Below are 23,194 nucleotides of genomic sequence, written 5' to 3' on the forward strand. Positions count from 1 at the left end.
CTGGCTGGCTCAACATGTCAGACAGGCTCCACCGTGACCACAGGTGTCCTCAATTTTGGCAGTGCTGTGACAGGGCTAGACAGATTACAGGGGTGAGTTTAAAGAACCGCTTCAGAAGGGCGAAGAGCATGAATTATTCAATAGCCACAAAAAGGCCTTGTGGCTGGAGAGTGGAGAGTCCGTGGGGAGAGGAAGCTGCAGAGACAGCAGGGGCCAGATCATACAGGACCTGCAGGGCCAAGTACTGAGTGCGGCTTTTAGGTGCAGTGGGAAGTCTTGGAGGGTTTTAGGCCAGAAGTAGGGGATCATCTTTTAATTTTAAAGATTTAAAACATGGAGAACAGATCCAGGCAACGAGGGTAAATAGTCTGGGTGGGAGAAGATGGGGCTTTAGGCTTGTGGGTTGAGTGGAAAGATATCTAGGGCACAGTGATAGGTTGACCTGGGGGCCAGGCAGAGAGAAGAATCAAGATTATCTGCAAGGTTTTCGTCCTTAGCAATTTAGAGGAGTTTAGCGCCATGTTTTAGGAAAGCGAGGGCTGAGGAAGGAGCCTCTCATGGGCAGGGAAGATGAGACGCCGCACTGAGGATGTGGCGCACGCAGTGGGAAGCTGGGGCCTGGAGGGTAGTGGGGATACGAATTTGGAGTCACCGGTGCCCGCATGGTGGGCGAGGACATGGGAAAGGTCAGGTCGCCTGGGGAACGGGCCCAGCACTGGGTCCAGGGGAAGAGAAGCTTCTGAGGCCGAGAGGCAGCGGCCACAGAGGACGACGAGGGAAACAAGGTGGGGGGAAAACAAAGTTCAGGAGAACATTTGCAGGAGGGGTGCGGCAAGGTAGGGCCTGAGCTACCGGGGTGCAGGTCAGGCCTCTGGACGGTGCGGCCGCGGGTCTAAAGGCCCTGCAGGGGTTCCTCAGGCCTGGGGGGCCTCTCTGAATGAGCGGACCCTTGAAGGCCACCCTGGCCACAGGGGCGGGACAGACGAGTGTCTGGCCGTCGCAAGAGCGGCCTGCTGGTCATCCCAGCGCGGCTGGGAGAGGGGCGAGACAGGCCCGCCGTCCATCAGTGCCCACCGGCCAATCCGCAGGCGGCCCCGCCCCCGCCCCCGCCCCTCCCCGCAGAGGGCGCCTGGAGGACCCGCCCCCGCCGCCGCCGCCGCCGCCGCCGCCGCGGGTGTGAGGCGGCCCGGCCAGGCCTGGCTCCCTCCGCCGGGCAGCCTGCCCAGGTAACCGGGTCTGGCCGGGGGAGGGCGCTTCGCACCCTCACATCCCCTCCCGGTCGCTGCGTGGGCGGCGCTTGGGACACTGGGGCTGCTCCCGTGCGGGACCGTGGGTCGGCGGCCGCCAGTGCGTGCGCGCCCGGCTGACTGGCGGGCCGGCGCGGGGCCTGCGGCCTGTGGCAGGGCCGCCGTGCGTGACGGGGCCGGTCGTGGTCGGCCGGCTGTGTGCGGGGCCGCGTGAGAAAGCTCTGCGGGGCAGAGGGCCGGGCGGGCCGACCGGGAGCGGCGCGCGCCCCCGCCGCCATCGCGCCCCCGCCTGCGGCCTGCGTGGGGGTCGCGGGGCGCAGGCGCAGCGGGCCGGCGGGCGGGGGGTCCTCCCCACGGGCGCGCGGGAGCCTTTGTTCCCGGCGCGCGGGCGGGGCGGGGCCTCCGGGACGCCCCGCCCCGCCGCGCTCAGGTCCCGCCCCGTGTCCGCCCGCAGGAGCCGCCGCCGGGTCCCGCTCGCCGGCACCCTCAGCCGCCGCCGCCGCCGCCTCCTCCTCCTCCTCCTCCTCCCCGGCCGGCCCGGCCTGCGCCGCCGCCGCCCCCAGCGCCGGAGCCATGGCGGGCGCCGCGTCCCCCTGCGCCAATGGCTGCGGGCCCGGCGCGCCCTCGGACGCCGAGGTGCTGCACCTCTGCCGCAGCCTCGAGGTGGGCACCGTCATGACTTTGTTCTACTCCAAGAAGTCGCAGCGGCCCGAGCGGAAGACCTTCCAGGTCAAGCTGGAGACGCGCCAGATCACGTGGAGCCGCGGCGCCGACAAGATCGAGGGGGCCAGTAAGTGCGCCCCCACCCCGCCTGGGGCCCGCCGCGCGCGGGGGCGGCGGGGGTCCCGCCCGCTTCCCCGGGTCCCGGCCCGCCGCCGAGGGACTTGGGCAAACTTTCGCGCGCCCTCCCACGCCCTCCGGGTCCTGCCCCCGCTTCGTCTCGGGTGGTCACTGGGGGCGGGGGCATCCGGGTCCTCGGTCACCTGACAAGACACCCCCTCCCCCGGCTGGGGGGCAGTGTTCCCAGCGTTTTGCCCTGAGGCCTAAAAATCCTCCCTGGCTGGAGACCGGCGGGGCAGGCAACGGCCCGCATCCCCTAGGAGTGGTGTGGCGGCGGCGAGGGGAGCCGAGGCAGTGGCCCCCACCCAGCCCGAGAACCTGGGTCCAGACCAGACGGTCACCGCCCACCACTCTTTCTCCAGAAAGAGCAGTCTGGGAAACACTCTGGGCCCTCAGGCTGGGCTCTTATTTGCAAAGGAACCTTTGGGTTCCCCAAGTAGAACTTAGGCAGATGTTGGGGTAGGGCTGGTCTTGGAGCAGAGCCGGGCCTACTCATCTCCCCCGTGGGGAGAGGGAGAAAGGTGGTCTTGTTTTTGTTTGGAAAAGCCTCAGAGAAGGCAGTGGCTGTATTTTCTTGCTGCTTCTTTTGTCCCAAAGCTGAGTTTTGGAGGCCTGTGTGGGTGGGCAGACACCCAAAGCCAGGGCAGGGACTCCCCTTGCCCTTGGAAGCACGTTCCTGGGAGCTTGGCCCCAGAAAGGCCAGCCCAGTACCCTGGAGTCAGGTACTCCTCTCAAGAGTGTGCAGCCAGTTTGAGGACTAGCCCTTTGTGTCTTGTGTCCGGCTCTTCTTGGTTTCCTGCCTCTTCGCCTTCCCAGGCCTGAGCTTGGCTGCTTTTGTGCAGATCTCTGATGGGAGGAGGGAGTTGGGGGATTTTGAAAAAGCCCAGATCTTTCAGAGTGTTATGCCACTTAGCACGTGCCTGTGCTGGGGCCCGATGGGCACTCAGCTCTGCCCTCCAGCCCCCAGCGTGAAGAGATGATGTATCTGTAACCCACAACCCCAAGACAGTGGGTTGCTTCCTGCACGGACCCCTAGAGACTGGTGTGAGAGAGACCCAGGCTCAGAGCCAGGTTGGTGTGGAAGAGGGGGATCGGGAACTGACACTCCAAGGGAGGGTCCTGCAGACCTTTTGGGTATGGTATGCATGTGTGTAGATGGGCAAGGAGGTTGGGAGGAAGGAAGATCTTGTGGTGAGGGCAGCCATCCTTAGCTAACAGACTCCATATCTGACATAGATCTGACACAGCTGCTGAACTTAGAAAAGGCAGCCACCTTCCTCAGTGCCCTCATTGGCCCTGTCAACCGTTGGGAGAACATTTTAGTGATTTGAGAGACTGTGGATTCTGAAGTGGAGGAAGGAAGACACTGCAAAGAGCTAGGATAATCTGAGAACGTCACCCAGGAATCAGACTCCAGGCACAGTCTCCTTCCTTTTGTGGTGTTCCCTATTCTGTGCTGAGTTGTGGCACTGGCTAGAGGTTCCCAGAGAGAGATCTCCTGGTTAACAGGCTGCATTTTAAACCACTAATATGACTAGCAGGCAATAAATGTAGCACAGGTGCTGAAGGCAAATCTGGATTTGAAGCCCATGTATTAGTTGAGTGTCTCCCGGCCATTTACTTCTCTGAGCCTTGGTTTCCTCATCTGTAAAATGGCAGTATTAATATATCTACCACATAGGATTGCTCTGGGGACTAAATGAGAAAACTGATGCAAAACATGTAGCAGTGCCTGACATATTGTAAATGTTTAATAAATGCGAGCTGTTATTAATAATAACAGTAACAATAATAGACTATGACTGCCCTCTCAGCCCCTGGACTGGGAATGTTTAGAGAGGTGGAGTGTGGCTGTAGGAGAGGGTTAGGGTGCAGGAAGGGAGGAGGACGTCGGGACCAAATTCACGTTTAACTTAGATCGCTACTCGGAAAAAGGCAGGAAATGGTTTTGTTTTGCTCCAACCCATGTACCCACCCACCCATCATATAGAACAGTGTTTCTGTAGAGAAAGTGTTTGGAGCTTTGCACATTTGACTCCTGGGTATGACTTTCTTATTTGTAAGCTGGGGCCTGAACAGAAAGGAGGGGTGTGAAGAGAGGATGATCTAGTGTCTCGGGTCTTTGGGGGATGTAGGCAGGAATGTGGGAGGACCTAATCACTCCACCCCCACGGGAGGGTCAGCCAGAGGTGTACGAATTCTGCGATCTCATCAGTGGCTGAGGTTTGAGAGGCCTCAAAGGTACGCAGAGGATGTAGAGGGGCCTGGCTCTTGATTTGGGGGGCACAAATTGAAGGAGCCTGGGTAGAAAGGCTAGTAGATGCTTGTATAGAGTTCAGACTTTGCAAATGGAGCCTCCCGCTGAAGCCCTGCCTTGCTTCTGCCCATCCATGGGCTCACCTCATTGGTGGGTTCTGATCCCTACAGACTCTCAGGAGGGTTGAGCTGCCAGTTGGGTCCCCTGCCACCTGGGCTCTTGCCCAATTGCCTCAGGTGTGTGGCCTTTTCCCGCTGACCCTGCCAGGGTACCATGGAGTGCCTAAAGCCTGGCCGAAGAGAGAGAGAGACACTGTGCTACCCTCAGGGTGGCAGTGGACCTGAGGGAAGGATGGTGTGGTTCAGTGAAGGGACACAACACTCATGTGTAAGGGCTTGTTCTGTCCTCTGTGCCCTCTCGGTTTACCACTTGTGAAAGGGGGCTGGCACCTGCTGGTTTCCAGGGCAGTAGTTTGGCTCAAAAGAGGGGTGGGGAAGTTCTCTGTTGCTGACAAGGTTGGTTGTCCTGGTGGTGTGACAGAAACCAGGTTTGTGTTTGGCCTTTTTACGTTGCAGAGACTGACATAAGTGAATAAAAAGCAGTTATAGGCCAGGTGTGGTGGCTCATGCCTTTAATCCTAGCACTCTGAGAAGCTGAGGCCAGAGGATCGCCTGAGCTCAGGAGTTCAAGACCAGCCTGAGCCCTGAGCAAGAATGAGACCCTCTCTCTTCTAAATACAGGTAAAATTAGCTGGGCATCGTGGCATGCATGTAGTCCCAGCTACTCGAGAGTCTGAGGCAAGAGGATTGCTTGAGCCAGGAGTTTGAGGTTGTTGTGAGTTAGGCTGACTCCATTACACTCTAGGCCAGGCGGCAGAGTGAGACTGTCTCAAAAACAACAACAAAAAAAGCAATTATAGACCTCCAGCTGAGCACTATAGAGACTTTTCATCCTGTTTTCTTGCCTAATCCTCACGAGGCCCTGGGGTGGTCGGGAGTACCATTCCATTTTACAGATGAGGAAACGGAATTAGAGTGATTTGTGCCACGGTGATAGTACCGGTGTGTGCCAGCGTCTCACCTGGGCCCAGCTCTCTAGTCAGTGGCTAACTGGCAACCCCAAGATGACTCTGAGCCCTGGGGTTTTGCTGCCCATGGGCTCAGGCCCCATGTTCCATGTGATTCACGTGGCTCTGCTGTGAGCAGAAACCTCTGTGCTCAGTCCGTGCGTTACAGAGCAAATACCCCTTTGGCTTTTGCATTCCAAGACAGCCTCAGCCTCTCTAGGCTCTGGCGCACTTTTCTTCTGGTGCCTTCTCGGGTGAGATGGTTCAGATCCATGTTTAGTGAGGTTATTCAGTCAAGGGTCTTTGTGAGCACAAATAACCATGGGTGGAGACTCTCCCAGTACCATCTGTGGGAACTTTTGGAGCTTCCATCTTTGGGTGATTGTTCACTAGATAGTCTTCTAGAAGCCAGGGCCCCTGAGTTGGTGAATGAAAATGATCCTTGCCTTCAGGGAAACTAAAACAGACGATTGCAATTCTGAGTGGTACCTTTGGTGGTGGGGTTGGTGGGACAGCTATCCGCCTTGATGAGGCACATGGGCTCAGGGAGGAGGTGGTATTGGAACTAGCTGGCTGGGGCTTGACTCTGTAGCTGTGGGTATCATACTGGTGAGGAGAGGAGAAGACCAGACATGGAGGCCTGCCCTAAGGGCTAGGCCTGCAGTGCCAGGGGGCAGACTGGTGTCATCAGGGGTGTTCTTTGTACCAGCTGGTAGCTCCAAATGGGAGAGGGGCAAGAGCACGTGTCCGGATATCCAGGGCCAGCCATCCCTGCCTGTGTGTTTCCTGTCTGACTGTAGTTTTTTCCAAGGGAAGTCAGACCTCTTAGTGTTTCCTCGGTACCCTAGGCTTGCCCCAATGTGTGGGTTTCCAGGCGAGCCCTGTCAGGCCCCCTGTCCAGCTGGGGCTATCTGTTTCCTGTGAACCTAGGAAAAGGGCGTGTTCCACAGATGACTGGAGGAGCTGAGCACAGCCAGCCCTGGGACCCAAAACACCTCTAACTTCTCCCAGAACTGTGTGTGTGTGTGTATATACACATGTGTACGCACGTGCCTGCGCTTGTGTATACACACAGATGCACAGACTTGAGTTGGAGTTTAGAGACCCTGGGCACTAGCTCAGCTTTGGGTAACCTCTTGGGATGAGGGGCATTATTTGTTGCATAAATATTAATATTATTTGAGGCCAGGCATGGTGGCTTATGCCTATAATCCCAGCACTTTGGGAGACTGAGGCGGGAGGATCACTTGAGGCCAGGAATTCGAGAGCAGCCTGGGCAACATAGACTCAGTCTCTACAAAAAATTTAAAAGTTAGCTGGGTGTGGTGGCATGCACCTGTAGTCCTAGCCACTCGGGAGGCAGAAGTGGAAAGATAGCTTCAGCCCAGCCTGGGCAAGAGAGTGAGACCCTGTCTCTAAAAAACAAAACGAAACAAAATACTATTTGAACACCTCCTATCTGTTTAGTGCTAAGCACTGAGGGTTCAGAAGATAAGTAGGATGTAGTCTGTGCCATTGAGGAACTCCTGGAAGAGGCAGACTTGGAAGCATGTGATTATAATCCCGTGGTGTTATATGCCATAATAAAGGTCTGTACCAAAAGCTCTGTTAGTGCAGAGGAGAGAGCCAGGAAGGTGTCACAGGAGAGGGCCTTTGCAGTGGCTGAATGTTTGAGATGCTTGCCTGTGTGGAGGTGGAGGAACTAGGGATCGCTCCGTGCAGGGCTCGGGAACGGGTTTGGTGTGGTAGAGATGAGGCTGGGAGTGGTTGGGGCAGCTTAGGAAGGGCCCCATTGTGCTGTGTTTAGTGGGCTGCACTCATCCTGTAGGCAGCAGAAGTTAGCAGAGGTGCCAGTGGGTCCAGCTTATGTGTCTGTCTGGGAGACCACGGCAGCAGTGGTTTGTCAGGTAGACGTTGCGGTGAGCCAGTGAGCCACTGCATTTTGCAGGAGAGAACTGATGAGAACCCAAACAAGACTTCGCTGAGGCAGAGTGGGGATGCCTTTGTGGTGGAGGGGAGAGGGGCTGAGTCTAGAGCGTGAGACTGTAGACTTTAGCACTTGGGCTTTGAACTCAAGACTGCCTAGATTAAAATCCTATTGTGCTGCTCACTTGCTCTCTGACATGCTTACATGCTCTTGAGCATGTGATCTTACTTCTCTGAATCCTCACCTATAACAAGGGGCTAGTAACAAACAGCATCTGTTTCATAAGGTTGTTGTGAAGATTTTATGAACATCAAGTATGGCACAGTGTAAGTGCTTAATGTGTGGGAGCTCTGACAGGAGGCAGGTGAGGATTAAGTTCTCAGGAGGACCTGCTGGGGAGGAGAACAAATGCACCTGTGTTTCAAGAAGCTGGTGCCTGGCTGCCAAGCCCTTTGATAAAGAGGCAAGGGGGTCCACCCATCCTCTCTTGCAGCTCTTAGCAATCCCTCTGTTGTCAGGGCTGATTCCTACCACTGGCTTTTGTAGGCAGACCAGGCAGTTGGCTGGAAGCAGCTGCTTTTGGATGCTTTCTGTGGGGCAGAGGTGTCATCATGTCCTATTTCTAAGTGCCAAGACCAGAGAACTGCTGTCTGGGCACATTGGCGGGGAGACCTCACTTCCCGGAAGTGCTCTGAGGCCACAACCTCAGTGTGGCAGAGCATGCCTTTCTGCTATCGCACAGCATCTCTTCTCACTCTGCCCTTTGCTGTGCGAGTGGCTGCAAGGAGGCCACAGATGGAAAAGTTGGAGGGAGGAAGTGAGGCCTGGGGTCGTGAAGGACTGAGATTAGGGCCTGATATTAGGAAACTGATCCCCCCCTCCCCTGGCCCATCTCTACTCCCTCTCATGGAACTGGAGATCAGTGTGGACTTTGAGTCCTAGGAGATATGGATGTGGGATAGCAGGGGAGTGTTCCGGTGCTCCTTATGGAGTGCTGTGTTCAGAGGAACATGGCACCAGTGCTTCCCCGGAGGGTGGCGGGGAATGTCTGAGAGCAGCCTGGTAATCGGTGGCAAGACTTGAGGCAGAGCCAAGAATGAGAAGTGGCATTGGGCAGTGGCTCTTGGCTGGACAGTCCCACCCTGTTGGTAATTGAGCTGTAGGGACTAGATATTTGTGGCTAGAACTGGTCAGATTTGGGTTCAAGTCTCAACTCTTCCTGTGACCTTGGGCAGGTTACTTTAGCTGTAAAGATTTCTCCTCATAGAACTGTATATTAATAATAAATGAGATTATATATGAAAGTAAGAGATTTTATCTGAAAGTGCCCAGCACATTTGACCCTTAGTGGGCACTTAATTAATATTTGTTTCTTTTACTCTCACCTTAGTTAACTACAGAGCTTGGCCATAAGTGGCTGCTCTAACAACCTGGGCTAGGGATCTACTTGTTTTCTTAGTTCCTTCCCTGAGTCTGTACACAGAGGACTGGGGCATCAAAAAAATCTGGTATTTGAATAGTGCATTAGGAGTTCATAGAGCATTTTCTCACCTATTACATTGTTTGAGCTTCCCAACAGCTCCTTGAATCCAGGGAGGGCAGGAATTATTATATCCCTGTCTTACAGAGGAGGAAACCATGCCCCAAGAGTAAGGTCATATAGCAAGTTCATGGCAGAGCGTAGGATTTCTGATTCCTGCTATAGTATCCAGTTTATTTTCCCACTCTGGGGAAAATGACGATGAAACAGACTTTTCTATAGAACCAGCGTTTTTTCTTTTCTTTTCTTTTTTTTTTAATGTGGACAGAGATAGCTGATCTCTTCTCTGCCCTCTGGCCACATGTGTTTGACCAGCCAGGCTTTTGTCTATGTATTACCTGGACTCATCGCCTCCAGTTCAGAATCTTTCCTGCTCTCATCCTTGCCACGACACCCCCTGTCTAGGTAGGCTTGGCCTACTTAGACCTTTCACACACTCCTACAGGGGGTGAAGGTACCCGACTGGGGATAGAGCACAGAAGAGCCTCGTCCTTTTGACTTGTTCATAATGGTGCAGGGTGATCATTCCACCTGAGCCTGGGCAGAAGAACACGGGGACCTTGGGCTCCATGCCCCAGACACTCTGAGGTGGGCTTTTCCAGGATTTCCTTACACAGACTCAAGAGCATGAATTTATCATGTGGGCCTTCATTTGTCACACATTTATTGTGGGCCTAGCTATGGTGTGTTGGGCATACTGAGCTGTACATGTTGCTCCAGCCTCTGACTTGTTCAAGGTGGCAGTAGATCTCTAGCCTGGTTTGTGTTCCATCTCACTGTAGCTACTCTCCTTAACAGACAAAACAGTGTGGCTCACTGAACAAGCGAGATACCACTTGTGCTTCCCTGGCTTTTGACTCTGGCATTTGCTAACTGTGCCAAGCACCTTGGAGTTCAGCAGTGAACATAAGGTTAGGGGAGCTGCAGCCAGAAAGGACATAAGCAGCCAGACAAATAAAATAGGTACAGGGTTCGTTCGGTGAGTGCTAGGAAGGAAGCAAGCAAAAGGCTGCTGTGTTCAGGATAAGTGAAGCTATGCCATGATAACAAACGACCCCCACGTATCAGTGGCTGACAACAACAAAGGTCCATTACTCCCGTACGCTATATGTGCATATCCATCCTAAGTTACACCACTGTCCCTGGAGAGTGGCCCCAGTGGCTCTAGGTTAGGCCTCTGGTATAGAGCCTGAATATTCTGAGCAAACTAGGCTGGAGATAAGGAGAATGGAGGTTGGGAAGGAATTTCTGTGACTTGGGCATGGGAGCAGGAAATGGGGCTCTGCTGTTGTGATAGAGTAGACTGCTGTCCCTGTGGGTCCGAGAGACTGCCTTGGCTGCTGTCGTTGAAATAGATATTTTTGCGTGTGGACTTTGAGGCCCTTACCTAATCATCCATCTCCCCACCTTAGCCCCAGCACACATGCCCCTCCTTGAGCTGCCCTCTGAGCCTGTCTGTTGTGGCCACAGCATCCTGCTGTTACCCCAGAATTAGAGCCTCTCACCACGGCTGCTCCCCAGGGCTTTGCTGAGTATGCTAGAGTGTCCAGAGAGAGTGGGGAATATGAGCACCTGGAAGCCTCTAGGGAGTGCTCTCAGGCCCCAGAGAGTACAGAAAGAAATGTGGGAAGGGGTTGGTCCTTGAATACTCTGGAGTTGAGGGAAGAGCGCTGGGGGACAGTGGAGCTGGCTGCTTTGGGAGAGGCTGTGGTCCCAAGAGATAGGGCCTGGAGAGTCTCCATTTACATTCCTGGCTTAGCCCTTCATATTCTCCCACCCCTCCTTACAAGACTAGTTCCTTTTGAGGTGGTGCTTGGCTAGCGTTTGAGAGGCTGCAGTGGCTATGTGCCCAGGCACAAGTACTAGCTCTCTCCCCACTCTTCACCTCCTAGGAACCGGGCCCATCCTGGGGGAAGCAGGGAGGGGCTCCTTTTTATAGCCCACATGTAGGCTTTGTGTATAGGCTCTGCTGCTTCCTTCCGGCCCTGGCCCTTCCTGGTGTTGGCCGGTGGCCCTGGCTTCAATAAGACTCAGGATGCAGAGTAAAGGGGCGGGGTTTTCTCCTGCAGAAGACTGGCATCTCTTTTACTGAGCCCAGGCCTGGCACAGAGGAGGCTGGAGTTAGGAAGCAAGAAAAGGAGGTGACCCAGTCCTTGGTCTTAGGAAACATGCAGAAAACATTAAAGCCCAGGGATGGCAGGCAACAGTTGTGCCTAAAGTGTTGCGGGCTGGGCCCAAGGGCCCAGACAGAATTGGCTTTCTCTCTGTAGCAGCCCATCCTGCCCTGTGGGGTCCCTCCTCGCACCGGCTGGCTCGCCAGCATTGGGTAGAAGACCTGTATAAAGGCTGTGAGGTACCTGTGCGCGACACAGCAAAGTGCGGACGTGTGGAGAGTGGGTGATCTGACGGGAGCTCCAGCCCTGGCAGTGAACCAGTGGCCACACCAGTGAGGGGTGGGGCCGAGGAGAGTTTGACCACTTGTTTGTTTGTGATCTGATTCGTCCTTGGTGTAGGTGGGTAGTGCACTTTGGGATTGGCTTCCTGTTTTCTTGGACACCTGGGGAAAGGGCCGAGTTGAAATATCCTGAAGGACGAGATTGTTGAGGGCATGCCCTCAGGTCGCAATGTCCTTGGCTTGGCCTGGCCTGTGGTAGGAGTAGGGTATGAACCATACCGAGTTCTGGCTTTGTAGGCGTGGGTGTGTGCTGGGGGAATTCTGACACTGTGGGTTTGGGTGACTTCAGCCTGAGGCCCAGAGAGTGTAGGCTTTAGTTCACAGTGTGATTAACTCTGGGGAGGAGGGGAGGAGGGCCACAGGTCCCACAGGTTTCTCGGCCTGCTTGGGACAGGAGGTCAGCTAAGGGACACAGCTCAATTCCCTCAGCTGGGAGGTTCGGCAGCAATGGGGGGAGGGAGTGATGGCCCCTCTCTGGGGCTCTGCAGACCCACCTGACAGTCCTCGAGCTGTTTGGAGGCAGCTCTCCTCTTCCTACTGCAGTTACTTCCTCCACCCACAGCAGTAATTGAGTATAATGTGCCTGTGTTAGCTTGTCAGTCCTAACTGGGCCTGTGGCCTTTCTTGGGGGAATCTTAGTATGTCCACCAAGATGGTTAGAAAAGGTCACTTTGTCAGGGATTGTGCTGAGGGCCTTTTGAGGCCATCGGTAAAACACAGAGCATTCCCTCCATTGAGAAAAGAATGCCTGGCCAGCCTGCTCCCAAGAGTATGTCCTGGTCCCTAGCCTGAGAACTGGCCCACACTAGAAGGAGGAAGCTCCATGCAAGGGTGTGTGCTGGTGGGGCATGGGGCAAGAAGGTGTGCTAAGCAGGTAGAACTAGGGAGTTAAAATCCGGAGGGAAAGATCCTAAGGTAGCCATCTCTCTCAGTAGGGGAGGTGATTTCAAAGAATCTGAGCTGGGCTTCCTGGGCAGGCAGTGAATGAGTGACTTCCCTGTTACCTTGGTATGAGGTCAGAGACTACATCACTCACTGGGGCCCTGCTTCCCAGGAAGCAGTTGAGGGGGGGGGACAGGAGAGTGGCTTGGCTTGGGCTGGCATGGCCCAAAGGTAGTGTGGCCAGATGCTATGGAGAGGGGTGCCAGATGCTTGGGCCAAGCAGCTCTGAAACGGGAGAGCCTAGTGGGGTCTGCCAAAGCTGGGTGTCTGAGCGAGCAGGCCTCTCACCTGGTGACTTCCCTTTGTCATGTAGAACATTGCCAACCCCATAGTCAAGGTGGACTCCGTGTTGAGGGTTTAGGACTGGCCCCACATTCACCCCCAAGAGGTGGTGGAAAGCAAAGAGGCTGCAGCCAGGGCTGGGGTGGTAAGACGCCCTGGGGCTCGGGGAGTTCCACAGGGGAAGGCCTCTGTCTCCCATCGGCCCTCACCCACTTGTCTCCCTGCTTTAGCCTCTGTTACTCTGACACCACCCCCACCCCTGTCCTAGGCCCTGTTGTTTCCTTGTGGGACGGAGACTTGGATTTTTCTTTCTTCTAACCCTTTCCATTTCTTTGGCCTTGCTGGGAGGGCCCTGCAGTGACAGGGCAGCAGAGAGGCTTGCACGTGTCCTGGGCTGTGGGGAGTTGGCTTCGTCTAGTGAGCAGGAGTAGGTCGGACAGCAGTGACTCCTTCGTTACATTTTTCTCTTTCCACAAATTCTTACTAAGTTCCTGCCAGACATGGGGCATTGAAGACCACAGACATGGTCCATGCCCTCAGGGAGTTTGCACTCTAGCGGGGAAGACAGCCAGCCTTAAAATGCAAGTGTGGTTACTGCCGTGGTGAATGCTGTGAAGCAGCAGCGCTCAGTGCAGCCCAGAGCCTCGCCTGCTCCTCTCTGTCTGTGTTGGCCCTGCTCCGCTACTTGGGACAGGGATCCTGGGGCAGTGCAGAGCATGCGCCTGGGGCGCAGACAGCCTTGCTTTGAAACGTTGACTCTACCAGTCATGTGCTGCCACCTTGGGTGAGTTAATTAACCTCTCGTGCTCAGTTTCTTTACTTGGGAAATGGGAATCCTGATACCTACTTCATAGTGTTATTTGCAGGGATGAAATATACGGCAGTTTTCATCCTTGCAAGGCAGTCTTATCAGGAGCTTCACACAGTGTCTTCGCAAAGCAAATGTGGGAGAAATGAGTGATAGGATGCCAGATGCCGCAGTTGCTGCTGCTCCCTCCCCCCCAGCACAGGTAATACCTCGTCCTCTGTGCCTCTCAGCACCTCATAGTATTTGTGGGCTCTATTTAACATAATCTATTCAGCATAACATGCACATCTAATTCTTCCTTCCACTTTCAAGCTCCTTGGGGTGCTTGTATTCCAAGTGCCTAGCATAATGTCCCTCCCATGAGTGCTCAGTAAATGTGGTTTAATTGTGAAGGATAAATAAAGCCATCAAGACTTGTTGGGGGGTTGGAGAGGTGGGTGGTGAGAGAAAGAGGGATGTTAAGGGTGATTCCGAAGTTTGTAGTTTGTGCACCTGTTTGCATGATGATGCTCTTAGCTGACCCAAGGGTTACGGCAAGAGGCCTGGGTTTTGGTGAGGGAAGACAGTGTTTGAGATGAATAGTGGGGACAGCACATAGGCAGCTGGACTGAGGTGTCTGAGGCTTGAGAGGATTAGGCTACAGGCACGTTTGTGAATTACCTGTGCATAGGGGGTAATTAAAGCCACAGGCATGGCCGACATTGATGAGGGAGAAGACGACATCTGAAGAGGAGAGGACCTTGGCCTGAGCCTTGATGAAGGCCAGTGTTTAATAGAGATAGGCATGCAGCTCACAAGCAGGAAAACTAGGTGAGGTTGTGTGGGAGAAATCAAGGGCAGAGTTTCAAATAAGAGGGAGGGTGTGGTCAACCATGTTGATTACTGAGGCGGTCAGGAAGAAGGACTATAGAGAAGTGATTTATGTCCAGTATTCTGGTTCTCTGGCTGCATGTATTATGGAGGGCATTTTATGTGTGCCTTTGAGATTGTGGACATCCCTAGACATGGCCTTGGTGGGCCTCCAGCCTCCCTCCTGTGGCCAGGAGCCTGGCAGACACAGGCCATCTAGAAAGAACATGGGCAGATCAGCCTGCAGGGGAGGCAGAGGTCAGACCACAGAGGACTCCTGACCCCTTCCTGATCCATGGGCTGCCTGGGGAGTCATCTGGGCTCAGGCCAAAAAGTTGGGGAAAGCCACCGTTCCCTGTGGGTGCCTTCCCTTCCTGTGGCAGTGAAGGCTGGTATAGGCCCACCTTCCCTCCCCTCTCATTAATGATACACAGATCACACTAGACTCTCTTGCATTGATCCTTGGCTTCTGTGACCCTCTCTGCCCAATGTGTGCAGGTCAGCCCTCCAGACCTGCCTTCCCTGAAGCACTGCACAGCTTTCTCGGCGCACTCTCAGCACCACACACATCTCCCTGTTGTTCTACTCTTTGTATGACCTCATAGTTATCTGCTTCCCCATCTGTTTCCTCCATCAAGCAGGGGTTTTCTCAAGGGCAGGGATTCAAATGCCTTATTGATTGTTTCCCTAGGACCCAGCCCAGGGCCTGGCATGGAGTGGGTGGACGCCTAATAAATATTTGATCAGGTGAATGAATAAACCTAATAGATGTCTGCTGCGTACTCTTCCAGCTTTGCGTTCTCTGGGTGCAGCCTCCTCTTGCTTCCCTCTTTTGAGGGCTAGGCATGCTGTTCACCTCTGAAATAGGCAGGATCAGCCTAGCGTCCTGGGGAAGAGGGCTGCCTGCCTGGACAGAGTCTCAAGGCTCACTGGCTGCCCTACTTTTTTCTCTGTGTACCCAATAGCAGGGGTAGTGGCTGCTGTAGGGACATCACAGAGGGCCCTGGTTCTGCTGTGAATTACCACATGACCCTGACGGGGACCCTTTGGATTCTCCATTTTCTCATTGCCCCAAAGAGCAGATTTGTCTAGAATCTAGACTCTAGGTGATGGGTGAACTGGTACGGATCCCGCCTGTCTGTGACCTACAGTGGTTGGCTTGTAGCAGTGCAGGGTCCCATGTAGGGCATCCCACAGACCTCCATCCAGCTGTCTACAGGGCTGCTTCCTGTTTACCACGGTGGGAGAGGGGCCAGATGCCGAGTCAGGCCCTGCTGCTCTTCTCGGTCAGATGTTTGGGGGAGCAGACCCTGAGCTCTGCCCTTGTGGGTGTAACCTGGACTCCATGGTTTTCCCTCTGTGTGACCTAGGCAGGGCACTGGTCCTGTCTCCCACTGCTGGGCTGGTCTGAAGGCGGCTGCTGCACAGGAGTGGGAAGGAGCGGAATCCCCAGCATCGCCTTCCCTTTGCCGCGTGACCCCGTGACTCTGAAAGTCCCCGCGCCCAGGTCCTAGTCAGTAAAATGAAGGAGCATAACTGCCCACCCCTCCACTTTGGCCTTCCTCACGTGGGAGCTGGGATGTGCTCAGAGACACCCCCATCAGATTGGGATGATTCTGTTGGGAGGTTGAAGGGGCAATGTTACAGCCTCAGGCCAGAGAGGAGAGTGGGAGGGAGGAGGGGCACTCTCCCAGCCAGCTTGGGAACTGCCGGCCATCCCGTGTTCCGGTCAGGGTTGACCGTTCTTGCCTGGCGCAGAGCCCCTGTGCCCCTGGCTCCCTGTGAAGGAGGATCTGCAGTGCCTGCCCTTAGGGACCCCTTAGGGACCTGTGCAGAACCTGGAGGGTAGTAGCCAAGGTATGGGGCCAGAAGTGGGCCAGATGGCAATTGCTTCCTTTGTCCGTCCCTCAGCATCCTCTGGGGGAGAAGACTTAGCTCGGTTAACACTCTCCTAGGCCCCGGCTGTGTAGTTTCTTTGGAGAGTGATGAGGGGAGTCGGGGGACTTCGAGGAGTCCCTCTGTTTGCCACAGGCTGTGCGTGAAGAGGGTAATTGATGAGAAGTCTTTTTGGAAAAATCTACATACCTCCCCTTACCCCTGGGACTCACTCTCCTAAACCTCCTGGTAGTCTTGGCTTAGGGCCTGGCAGGGCATGGGTGCTCAGGGGGCCCTGCCTGTTTTACCGTTCTGCTTTTCTCAAAGCTGCGTTAGCATCCCACGGCTCCTCCCAGTGTTACCAGACTGTACTGGCCCTCAGGGGGCCATATCTCACCCTCCCTCCTTCAGTTGTGCCTGGTCTTTTTTCCATCCCTATTGTCACCCCACTGACCACTGCACCTATGTATTTCTTGTAGCTCTTCAGCTTCTGTGGCCCCACTGCACCACCTCTTCCAGGAAGCCATCCCTGATACCATCTTTGAGCATCTGTGGCTTTTGCTGCCTCTGTTAGATAATTAGCTCAGGAGTCTAACTCCACATGTTTGCTCCTGCTCTCAAGCACTCTAACCGTTTCGAGGCCTCCCCAAGACCTGGGTTTGTGTTGGACTGGTGGGGAATGGAGAGAAGAGTCAAATGTGGTTTCTTTTTAGGGGAGCTGACAGGCCAGTGGCCTAGACACCAGGAAGCACCAGCAGGTGTGACAAGCGGTGACTCACAGGAGAGGAGGGGGCACCCGGTGTACCACTGGACTGAGCCTAGCGCTGACTTAAGTGAGAAGGTGGGGGTGGCATGTGCATAGGCCAAGGGACGAAGAGCTCCAGGAGACCTGGGCTGCAGTCTGTTGAGTGGACTTGGACCCTTTTGCAGAGAGCTCGGCTTTGCCCACCTTCCTCCAGGACCCTCTGCAGGGTGGGACACACAGGCCTGGAGGGGCTCTGGGGTCCACAGCCCACAGGTGGGGGTAGTGAAAACCCCCAGAGGGGAAGGGACCCATCCAGGTACTATTCACTTACCTGTTTCAAGCTCTTTAGATTTTAAAGGGACCTTTCATATTTATCGTGAGTTGTAATTTTTTTAGTTGACAATTTTGTTTACTACATGTATTTTTTTTTTTTTCCGAGATGGAGTTTCACTCTGTCACCCTGGCTAGAGTACAGTGGAATCTTCATAGCTCACTGCAACCTCAAACTTGGGGCTCAAGCAATCCTCCCACATCAGCCTCCCAAGTATTTGGGACTGCAGGCATGTGCCACCATGCCCAGCTAATTTTTTTGTATTTTTAGTAGAGACAGGGTATCGCTCTTGCTCAGGCTGGTCTTGAACTCCGGGCCTCAAGAAATCCTCCCACCTTGACATCCCAGAATGCTAGGATTACAGGTGTGAGCCCCCGTGCCTGGCCTACTACATATATTTTTAAATGCATAGTTTTTGTTGTCATTTACGTCATTTAACTTATGCACTGTATAAAGGGAAAACCCTCTCTTAAGAAATATTTCTGTGAAAGCATGGTTCACATCCAGAAATTTGGGATGTGTGCCGTTTCCATCTGATTTTTAGTTACTTCTTGGGCCATAACTTCTTCATTTTGGGGTTGAATTTTCCATATGTCCTCTTGTCTCTTTCTGAGAAGATCACTTTTATATCTCTTACCTCGTTAGCATCTCGGTGCAGCCCAATGAAGGAGGTGCTGGGAATGGGGTCCCATTTTGCATATGAAGAAAACGAAACTCAGAGAGATGGGGCCGTGCCTACTGCCCACCTTGCCAGTGCTGTTACTCACAGTACTGCTCCACACCCCGATGGGTGGTTAACAGGCCAGCAAATTTGGGGGACCTCTCTCTCTGGGATTGTTTGGAAGTGGCTTTGTTGGGAGCGGGGGATACTACCACATGGATTCCAACTGAGAAGTTTGGGACAAATTTAGGGTCTTGGATTTGATGGTTGGGCTCCGTCTCCCACTCCCAGGGCCTGCCATGTTTCTGCCCCTGAGATTGGCTGGGTGTCACTGGCTGTGCTCTGGGGAGCCCTGAAAGGGGCCTAGTGCCCTACCTTTGCTGTTGCCTTTCGCTTTCCTAGGATTCTTGCTGTCCTGGAACTCTGCCCTTATGCACATCCCTGCAGTGGCCAGACAGGAGAGCTGGTGGCAGGCCTGTAGCTTGGCCTGATATCTGGAGGGGGTGGGGAGCGACAGGAAGCAGCCCTACCTGCAAAGGAGCCAAGTACACAGATGGGTCCTCTGTGGTCATTGTCCTCTCCCCCTTTCCCAGGCTCCAGGCTGGCTGCCTGCCATTTAGCTTGTCCCCTTGACAGCACTGTCTCGTCTCCCACCTAGTAGATTGGGTGCTGTCCCAGAGGTGGGGGCCTACTGTCCTGCAGAGGCAGGTCCTCCGCTGGCCCCAGGAGCTTCCAAAGTTCTGTGGCTCAGATGAGGAAACGGGTTTTTAAAGGGGAAGCAGCTGCCATTACTGGCATGTCCAAAGGGCAGCTGCTCTCCAGGCCCGCATGGCCCAGATGCTCTGTTCTGAGTAAGTGCTGGTCCCTAGTTTCTGTGGTCTCGGGCCAAGAGTCTGTCCCTGGGCTGGGAAGGGAGGGGAGAAGAGGGAAGAGATAGAAAAGGAACATTGCCCTTCCCCATCTCCCCAGCTTGGTCACGCAAGCTTTGATTTTACACATTCAGGCTCGAGGCATTCTGCCTCAGTGCTCAGAGCTGGCGCCAGGAGCCAGGCAGCAAGCCCATTTCCTTGTGCCAGAAAACCAAAAACACAAACCAATCCGAGGTTCAGGGTGGTAGGGCCGGTCAAGGCTGACTTTCCTACGTGGGAGTCTTTGTGTAGTAGTGTGTCTGCACGTGAAGAGTCCGTGCCGGGCCTCCCACTGAAGCCTTCGTTTTATCTGTAATGCACCCGAGAGGGTGGCAGACTTGTTGAGGCCTTAGCTGTATGCTTGGAGCCAGGATTTGTAACTTGGCCTTCGTGATTTCAGATCTTTTAGTCTCCCATTCTCGTACCCCACTGTGTGAGGTGGGGTGCAGGTGAGGTGCTGCAGCTGGGCTAGGCTGGGTGCTGCGGGCTCAGGACGCAGCCTGACTCAGCGTGTGTGTGTAGACGCTGATCTGAACACGAGGCCCTGAGAGTCCCACTCCTCCCCACACAGTGCTCCTTCCCTGCCAGACCTCTTTTTGAGCTGGGGAAATAGCTGCTTAGATTATTTTCCTTGTGGCACAGCTTTAGCTCTGCTAGGTTTGGGTTTGTCTCTCGTGGAGCGCTGGCAGGTGGCCGCCTTTGTCTCCCCTACTGCCAGCTTTTGTAGGCCCCATGTCAGTGGTACTGGGCACACAAGCAGGTGGGCTTTCTCACTGGAACCATGGGGCCTTCACAGCAACCGTGTGAGGTAAGAATAGTGGGGAAACTGAGGCTGAAAGAACGAGGGACTACCAGGGCATCACAGCCAGAATATAAGAGCATGTCATTCAGAGAATTTAATTCTCCCTAGGCCTGACAGCCTTCAGGAGGGGGATGGATAGTCAGGGAAGGCTTCCTGGAGGAGGGGGAGGAGGCAGATCTCCACCAAGGGTGGGGAGCAGAGCAGGGCCGGGCCCCCAGGACTCTGCCTGGAGCACCTGGCAGCCTGGCCTGTGAGGGTGTTCTCAGCCCTCGGAGCTGGCGTGCGATGCAGTCCACGTCGCAGATCTCTCATTACTGCAAAGCCCCTCAAGAAGGGCTGGATCTCTGTTTTTTCGTGACAGTTGGTGGGTGATTAAATGTAAGGGACTGGGGTCCTCTGACTGCCCCAAGCAGCTTTTCTTGTCAGTGTGTAGCACAGCTATGTCTGGAATGGCCTAGGTAGCCTTTGCCATGGGCCTGGACACCCGATCCTTGGAGGAATGAGCATGCCGAAGCTCCTGGTGGGCTGGGCTGGCTGGCTGTGCCCTCTCGGTCGGGGTAAGCCTGAGATTGGGCCTTTGTCCTTGTGCTACACATCACGCTGCCTGGCACAGGCCCTCTGGTTGTAGGATCCTGCCCTTGTCCTCAGAGAGTCCCTCCTCCTCACTCCCCCATCTCTGCATAGTGACGGCCTCTCAGAACCCTTGCCCTTTCTTTTTCTCAGTGTTCCCCTGAACATTGTTTTCTCATGGTTCTGAGTAGGGGAGGAAAGCTGTGTCATGGGTCTCCGGGTACAGGTAACAACTTTCCTTCTCTAAGTAGTCCTCTTCTCCCTTCTGGCTCCCAGGTTCTGGGAATGTCTCTCTTCCTGCCCTTCCTGACCCAGGGGACGTCCCACCCAGGCTGTGCTGGGCAGGCTCACCCTCCCCCCGTCCCACATCAGGGCAGGGGCTGCGCCTGTCCAGGGAGTCTCCTCTTCATGATGACAGTTCCCAGGGACCAGTCCTGGCTGTCTCAGGAAAGGAGACCTCACTGTATTTGTTCTGGGAGGGAGGAGGGTTGGGGGGGGGGCAAGGTTGGGAGGTGGCACAGAATATGGCTTGCAAGAACCTAGTAGAGCATCTCACCCTGCTCCCAGGGCCTTGCTCTTGGCTCGATGCGATTGGAGGGCATCAGGGCCGGGCCAGTACCTCTTTATGTGAGGCACTACAAAGAGTAGGAACTTGGGATAGTTGGATGCTTGGCCTTGACCTACTGTGTGACTTACCTAGTCCCTGTCTTGGGTAGGTGCCTGTTCTGCCTTCAGACTGATCTCAGAGGAAATGTGCCCAGGAGCAGAGAGCAGGTTGGAAGCTCACTTAGGGCCTGTTGACAGTGTGTGTGTTGTGTGGGTGTGTGCTCGCCTGCGTGCATGCGTGTACACGCTCACCTTTGCGAGAAGGTGTGGGAGGGGGTGACAGCAGCTCTGCACCGGAAGAGCATGCTAGTTTCTGTTTCAAAGGGCACAGTTTGTGGTTGTTCTGCAGTTTCTGATCGGGGCATTTCCCCTGATGGAAGCTCTTCCTTCCGTCCTTAGAAGCGCTCTGTTCTCAGGCTGGGTCTTTATGACCCAGTTCTCCCCACTTTCTCTGCCTGAGTGTAACTCTTCATTTTTATTCCATCCCTATTTGCCCCTCCTCCTACCTGTGTGCCTGCCGTTTTCATCTGTTCATTCAGTCATTCAGCAAGCACTGGAGAGGGCCCTGCCTGGCCAGGGAGATGAGGAATGAGGACTGTCCGCATGCAGAGCAGCACGAGGCAGCAGGAGTAGGATTACCGCGGGAAGGATCTTCTCAGTTGGGCCATTGACAGGAGAGATTGGAGCCTGGAGGTGGACATTCCCGGCTAGGGACCAGGGTGAGATGGGGACAGGAAGCACTGGCTGGTTCTTGCCCTGAGTCGGGCTTAGTTTGGAAGGGACAGAGAGACGGGAGGGCAAAAGCTGGGGGGGGGGGGCAGAGCACGGAGCTCCATGGAGAAGAGCCTTGCAGGTGGCACAAGGAGCATGTTCTCACGAGGCTGGCAGTGGGCAGCCTTGGGAAGGGATTGAAGGGGTCCAAGGGGTCAGAACAATGTTTTATGAAGATTCAGGAAGGATGGCCAGTTGGTGAGACCTGGAGGGCAGAGCAGCCAGCAGGAACGTCAGCACTCATGGCTAGGGGACAAGCCAGAGGGATTTGCTGAGGGGACAGAAGTCAGGCCCAGGTGGAATCAGTACTATTGTCAGGGCACCTGGGATTAGGGCCAGAGCAGTGCCCATTGTTCCAGGTGGATAGACGGGGCGGCTGCGGCCGTGGCTAGAGGCGCAGGACAGGGAGAGTGTGCCTGGCGGAGTCGTGCCCCTTAGGACATTCCAGCCAGGTTGGTGTGCAGTTTGGACTGGAAGGCCTCCTAGGGTGGGGGCTGGCCGGGCAGAGTGCTGGTGCTGGCACTGTCCCTGGCTCCAAATTTTCTAGGCCAGCCTGGGTTTTGAGCATTTTAGGAGGCTCAGACTCATTTTAGGGAGTGCTCAGAGAGTCATTTCTGTGGGCTAAGCCAAGCTTCTTCCCCCTGGGCTAGAGCATCTGTCTGCTCTCTGGCCAGGAGTGCTTCCCTTTGCTGGAGAGACCTGTCCCTGCGAGCCCGTGTGCAGAGGAATCGGCACCGGATGAGCCCCTTCCACGTGCCACGTGTGATGCTGGGTACTTTCGGCTGTTACAGCTTTTGATCTTACCAACGTCTTCCTGATGCTGTTACTTTTCTTCACAAATGAAGCGTTGGGGCAGAGTGGCTGTCACTCTGCTGATACCACACGGCTCACATGAGGTGGAGCTGAGATTCTACACTAGGCAGTCTCACCCCAGAGCTCGTGCTTGTTTTTTTCACCACCCTGCCTTCTAGAGAACGTAGTCAAGCCCTTTGCTTTATAGGTGGCGAAACTGAGACTGGGAGAAGTACAGTGAATCACTCAGCATCTCTCAAGTTAGTGGCCAAGGCAGGTCATCTGCCATTCAAGCCTGTGTATGTCCCTGACTGTGCCATGCGGGGGCGCTTTGATGGCTAAGATAAGGAAGTGGTCCCAAGCCAAGAGGGGGCTAGGCCCAGGATGGCTGCGGCACTTGGACAGCTGCTGCCTGGGGAGCAGTAGGCCTCCTCCCGAGACTCGTGTGGGGGTGTCTTTAGGGGACGGGGCATTTCAAGGACGTACCAGGTCTCTGGGCCTGAGCCTACTTCATCCCAGGGATACTGAGGCCCGTGTTGACCTACCCAGCCCCAGTCCTGCCACTGAGACTTTGATTTGCTTTGTGTGTACTTTGTGTTAAGAAGTGGTGTTCCTCATGAACAGCCTTGGGTCCCCATTTCTCCTTGAGTCCAGCTGTTTTCCAGGTCAAAGTGTCCAGCGTATATTATCAGCAGGGGAACAAAGATGGGGGAGGGACACCACACAGCTCCCTGTGCCCCAGATAGCCCTCTCTGACCTCTCAGCCCTTAGCAAACGTCTCTCGTTAGACTCAGCCCAGATCGTTTATTGTCCACTGTGACTGAGTGGTCTTGGCTCTGCCCCTGGAGTGGGGCATCTCTCTTTGTGGTCCCTCCCTGAGGGAGAGTGTGGGAATGAGTAGGGAAGCCAGGCTGCCCTCC

At 54.9% G+C, this 23,194-nt stretch overlaps 1 protein-coding gene across 3 annotated transcripts in view; it reads left to right on the forward strand.

Moving 5' to 3' along the window:
• The first annotated feature begins 1,182 nt into the window (after positions 1-1,182).
• Positions 1,183-23,194, forward strand: part of PLCG1 (phospholipase C gamma 1) — a 37,715-nt gene continuing 15,703 nt past the window's right edge. For 2 of the 3 annotated variants that reach the window (XM_012754682.2, XM_012754683.2), the window contains exons 1-2: positions 1,183-1,226; positions 1,702-2,037. In XM_012754682.2, the coding sequence (XP_012610136.1) occupies positions 1,821-2,037 (217 nt within the window). In that variant the 5' untranslated portion in view covers positions 1,183-1,226; positions 1,702-1,820. Of the gene's footprint in view, positions 1,227-1,701; positions 2,038-23,194 lie in introns of those variants that run through there. The other variant, XM_076011123.1, reaches the window with a different exon arrangement.

The sequence above is a fragment of the Microcebus murinus genome, chromosome 16, assembly GCF_040939455.1.
Source record: "Microcebus murinus isolate Inina chromosome 16, M.murinus_Inina_mat1.0, whole genome shotgun sequence".
NCBI lineage: Eukaryota > Metazoa > Chordata > Mammalia > Primates > Cheirogaleidae > Microcebus > Microcebus murinus.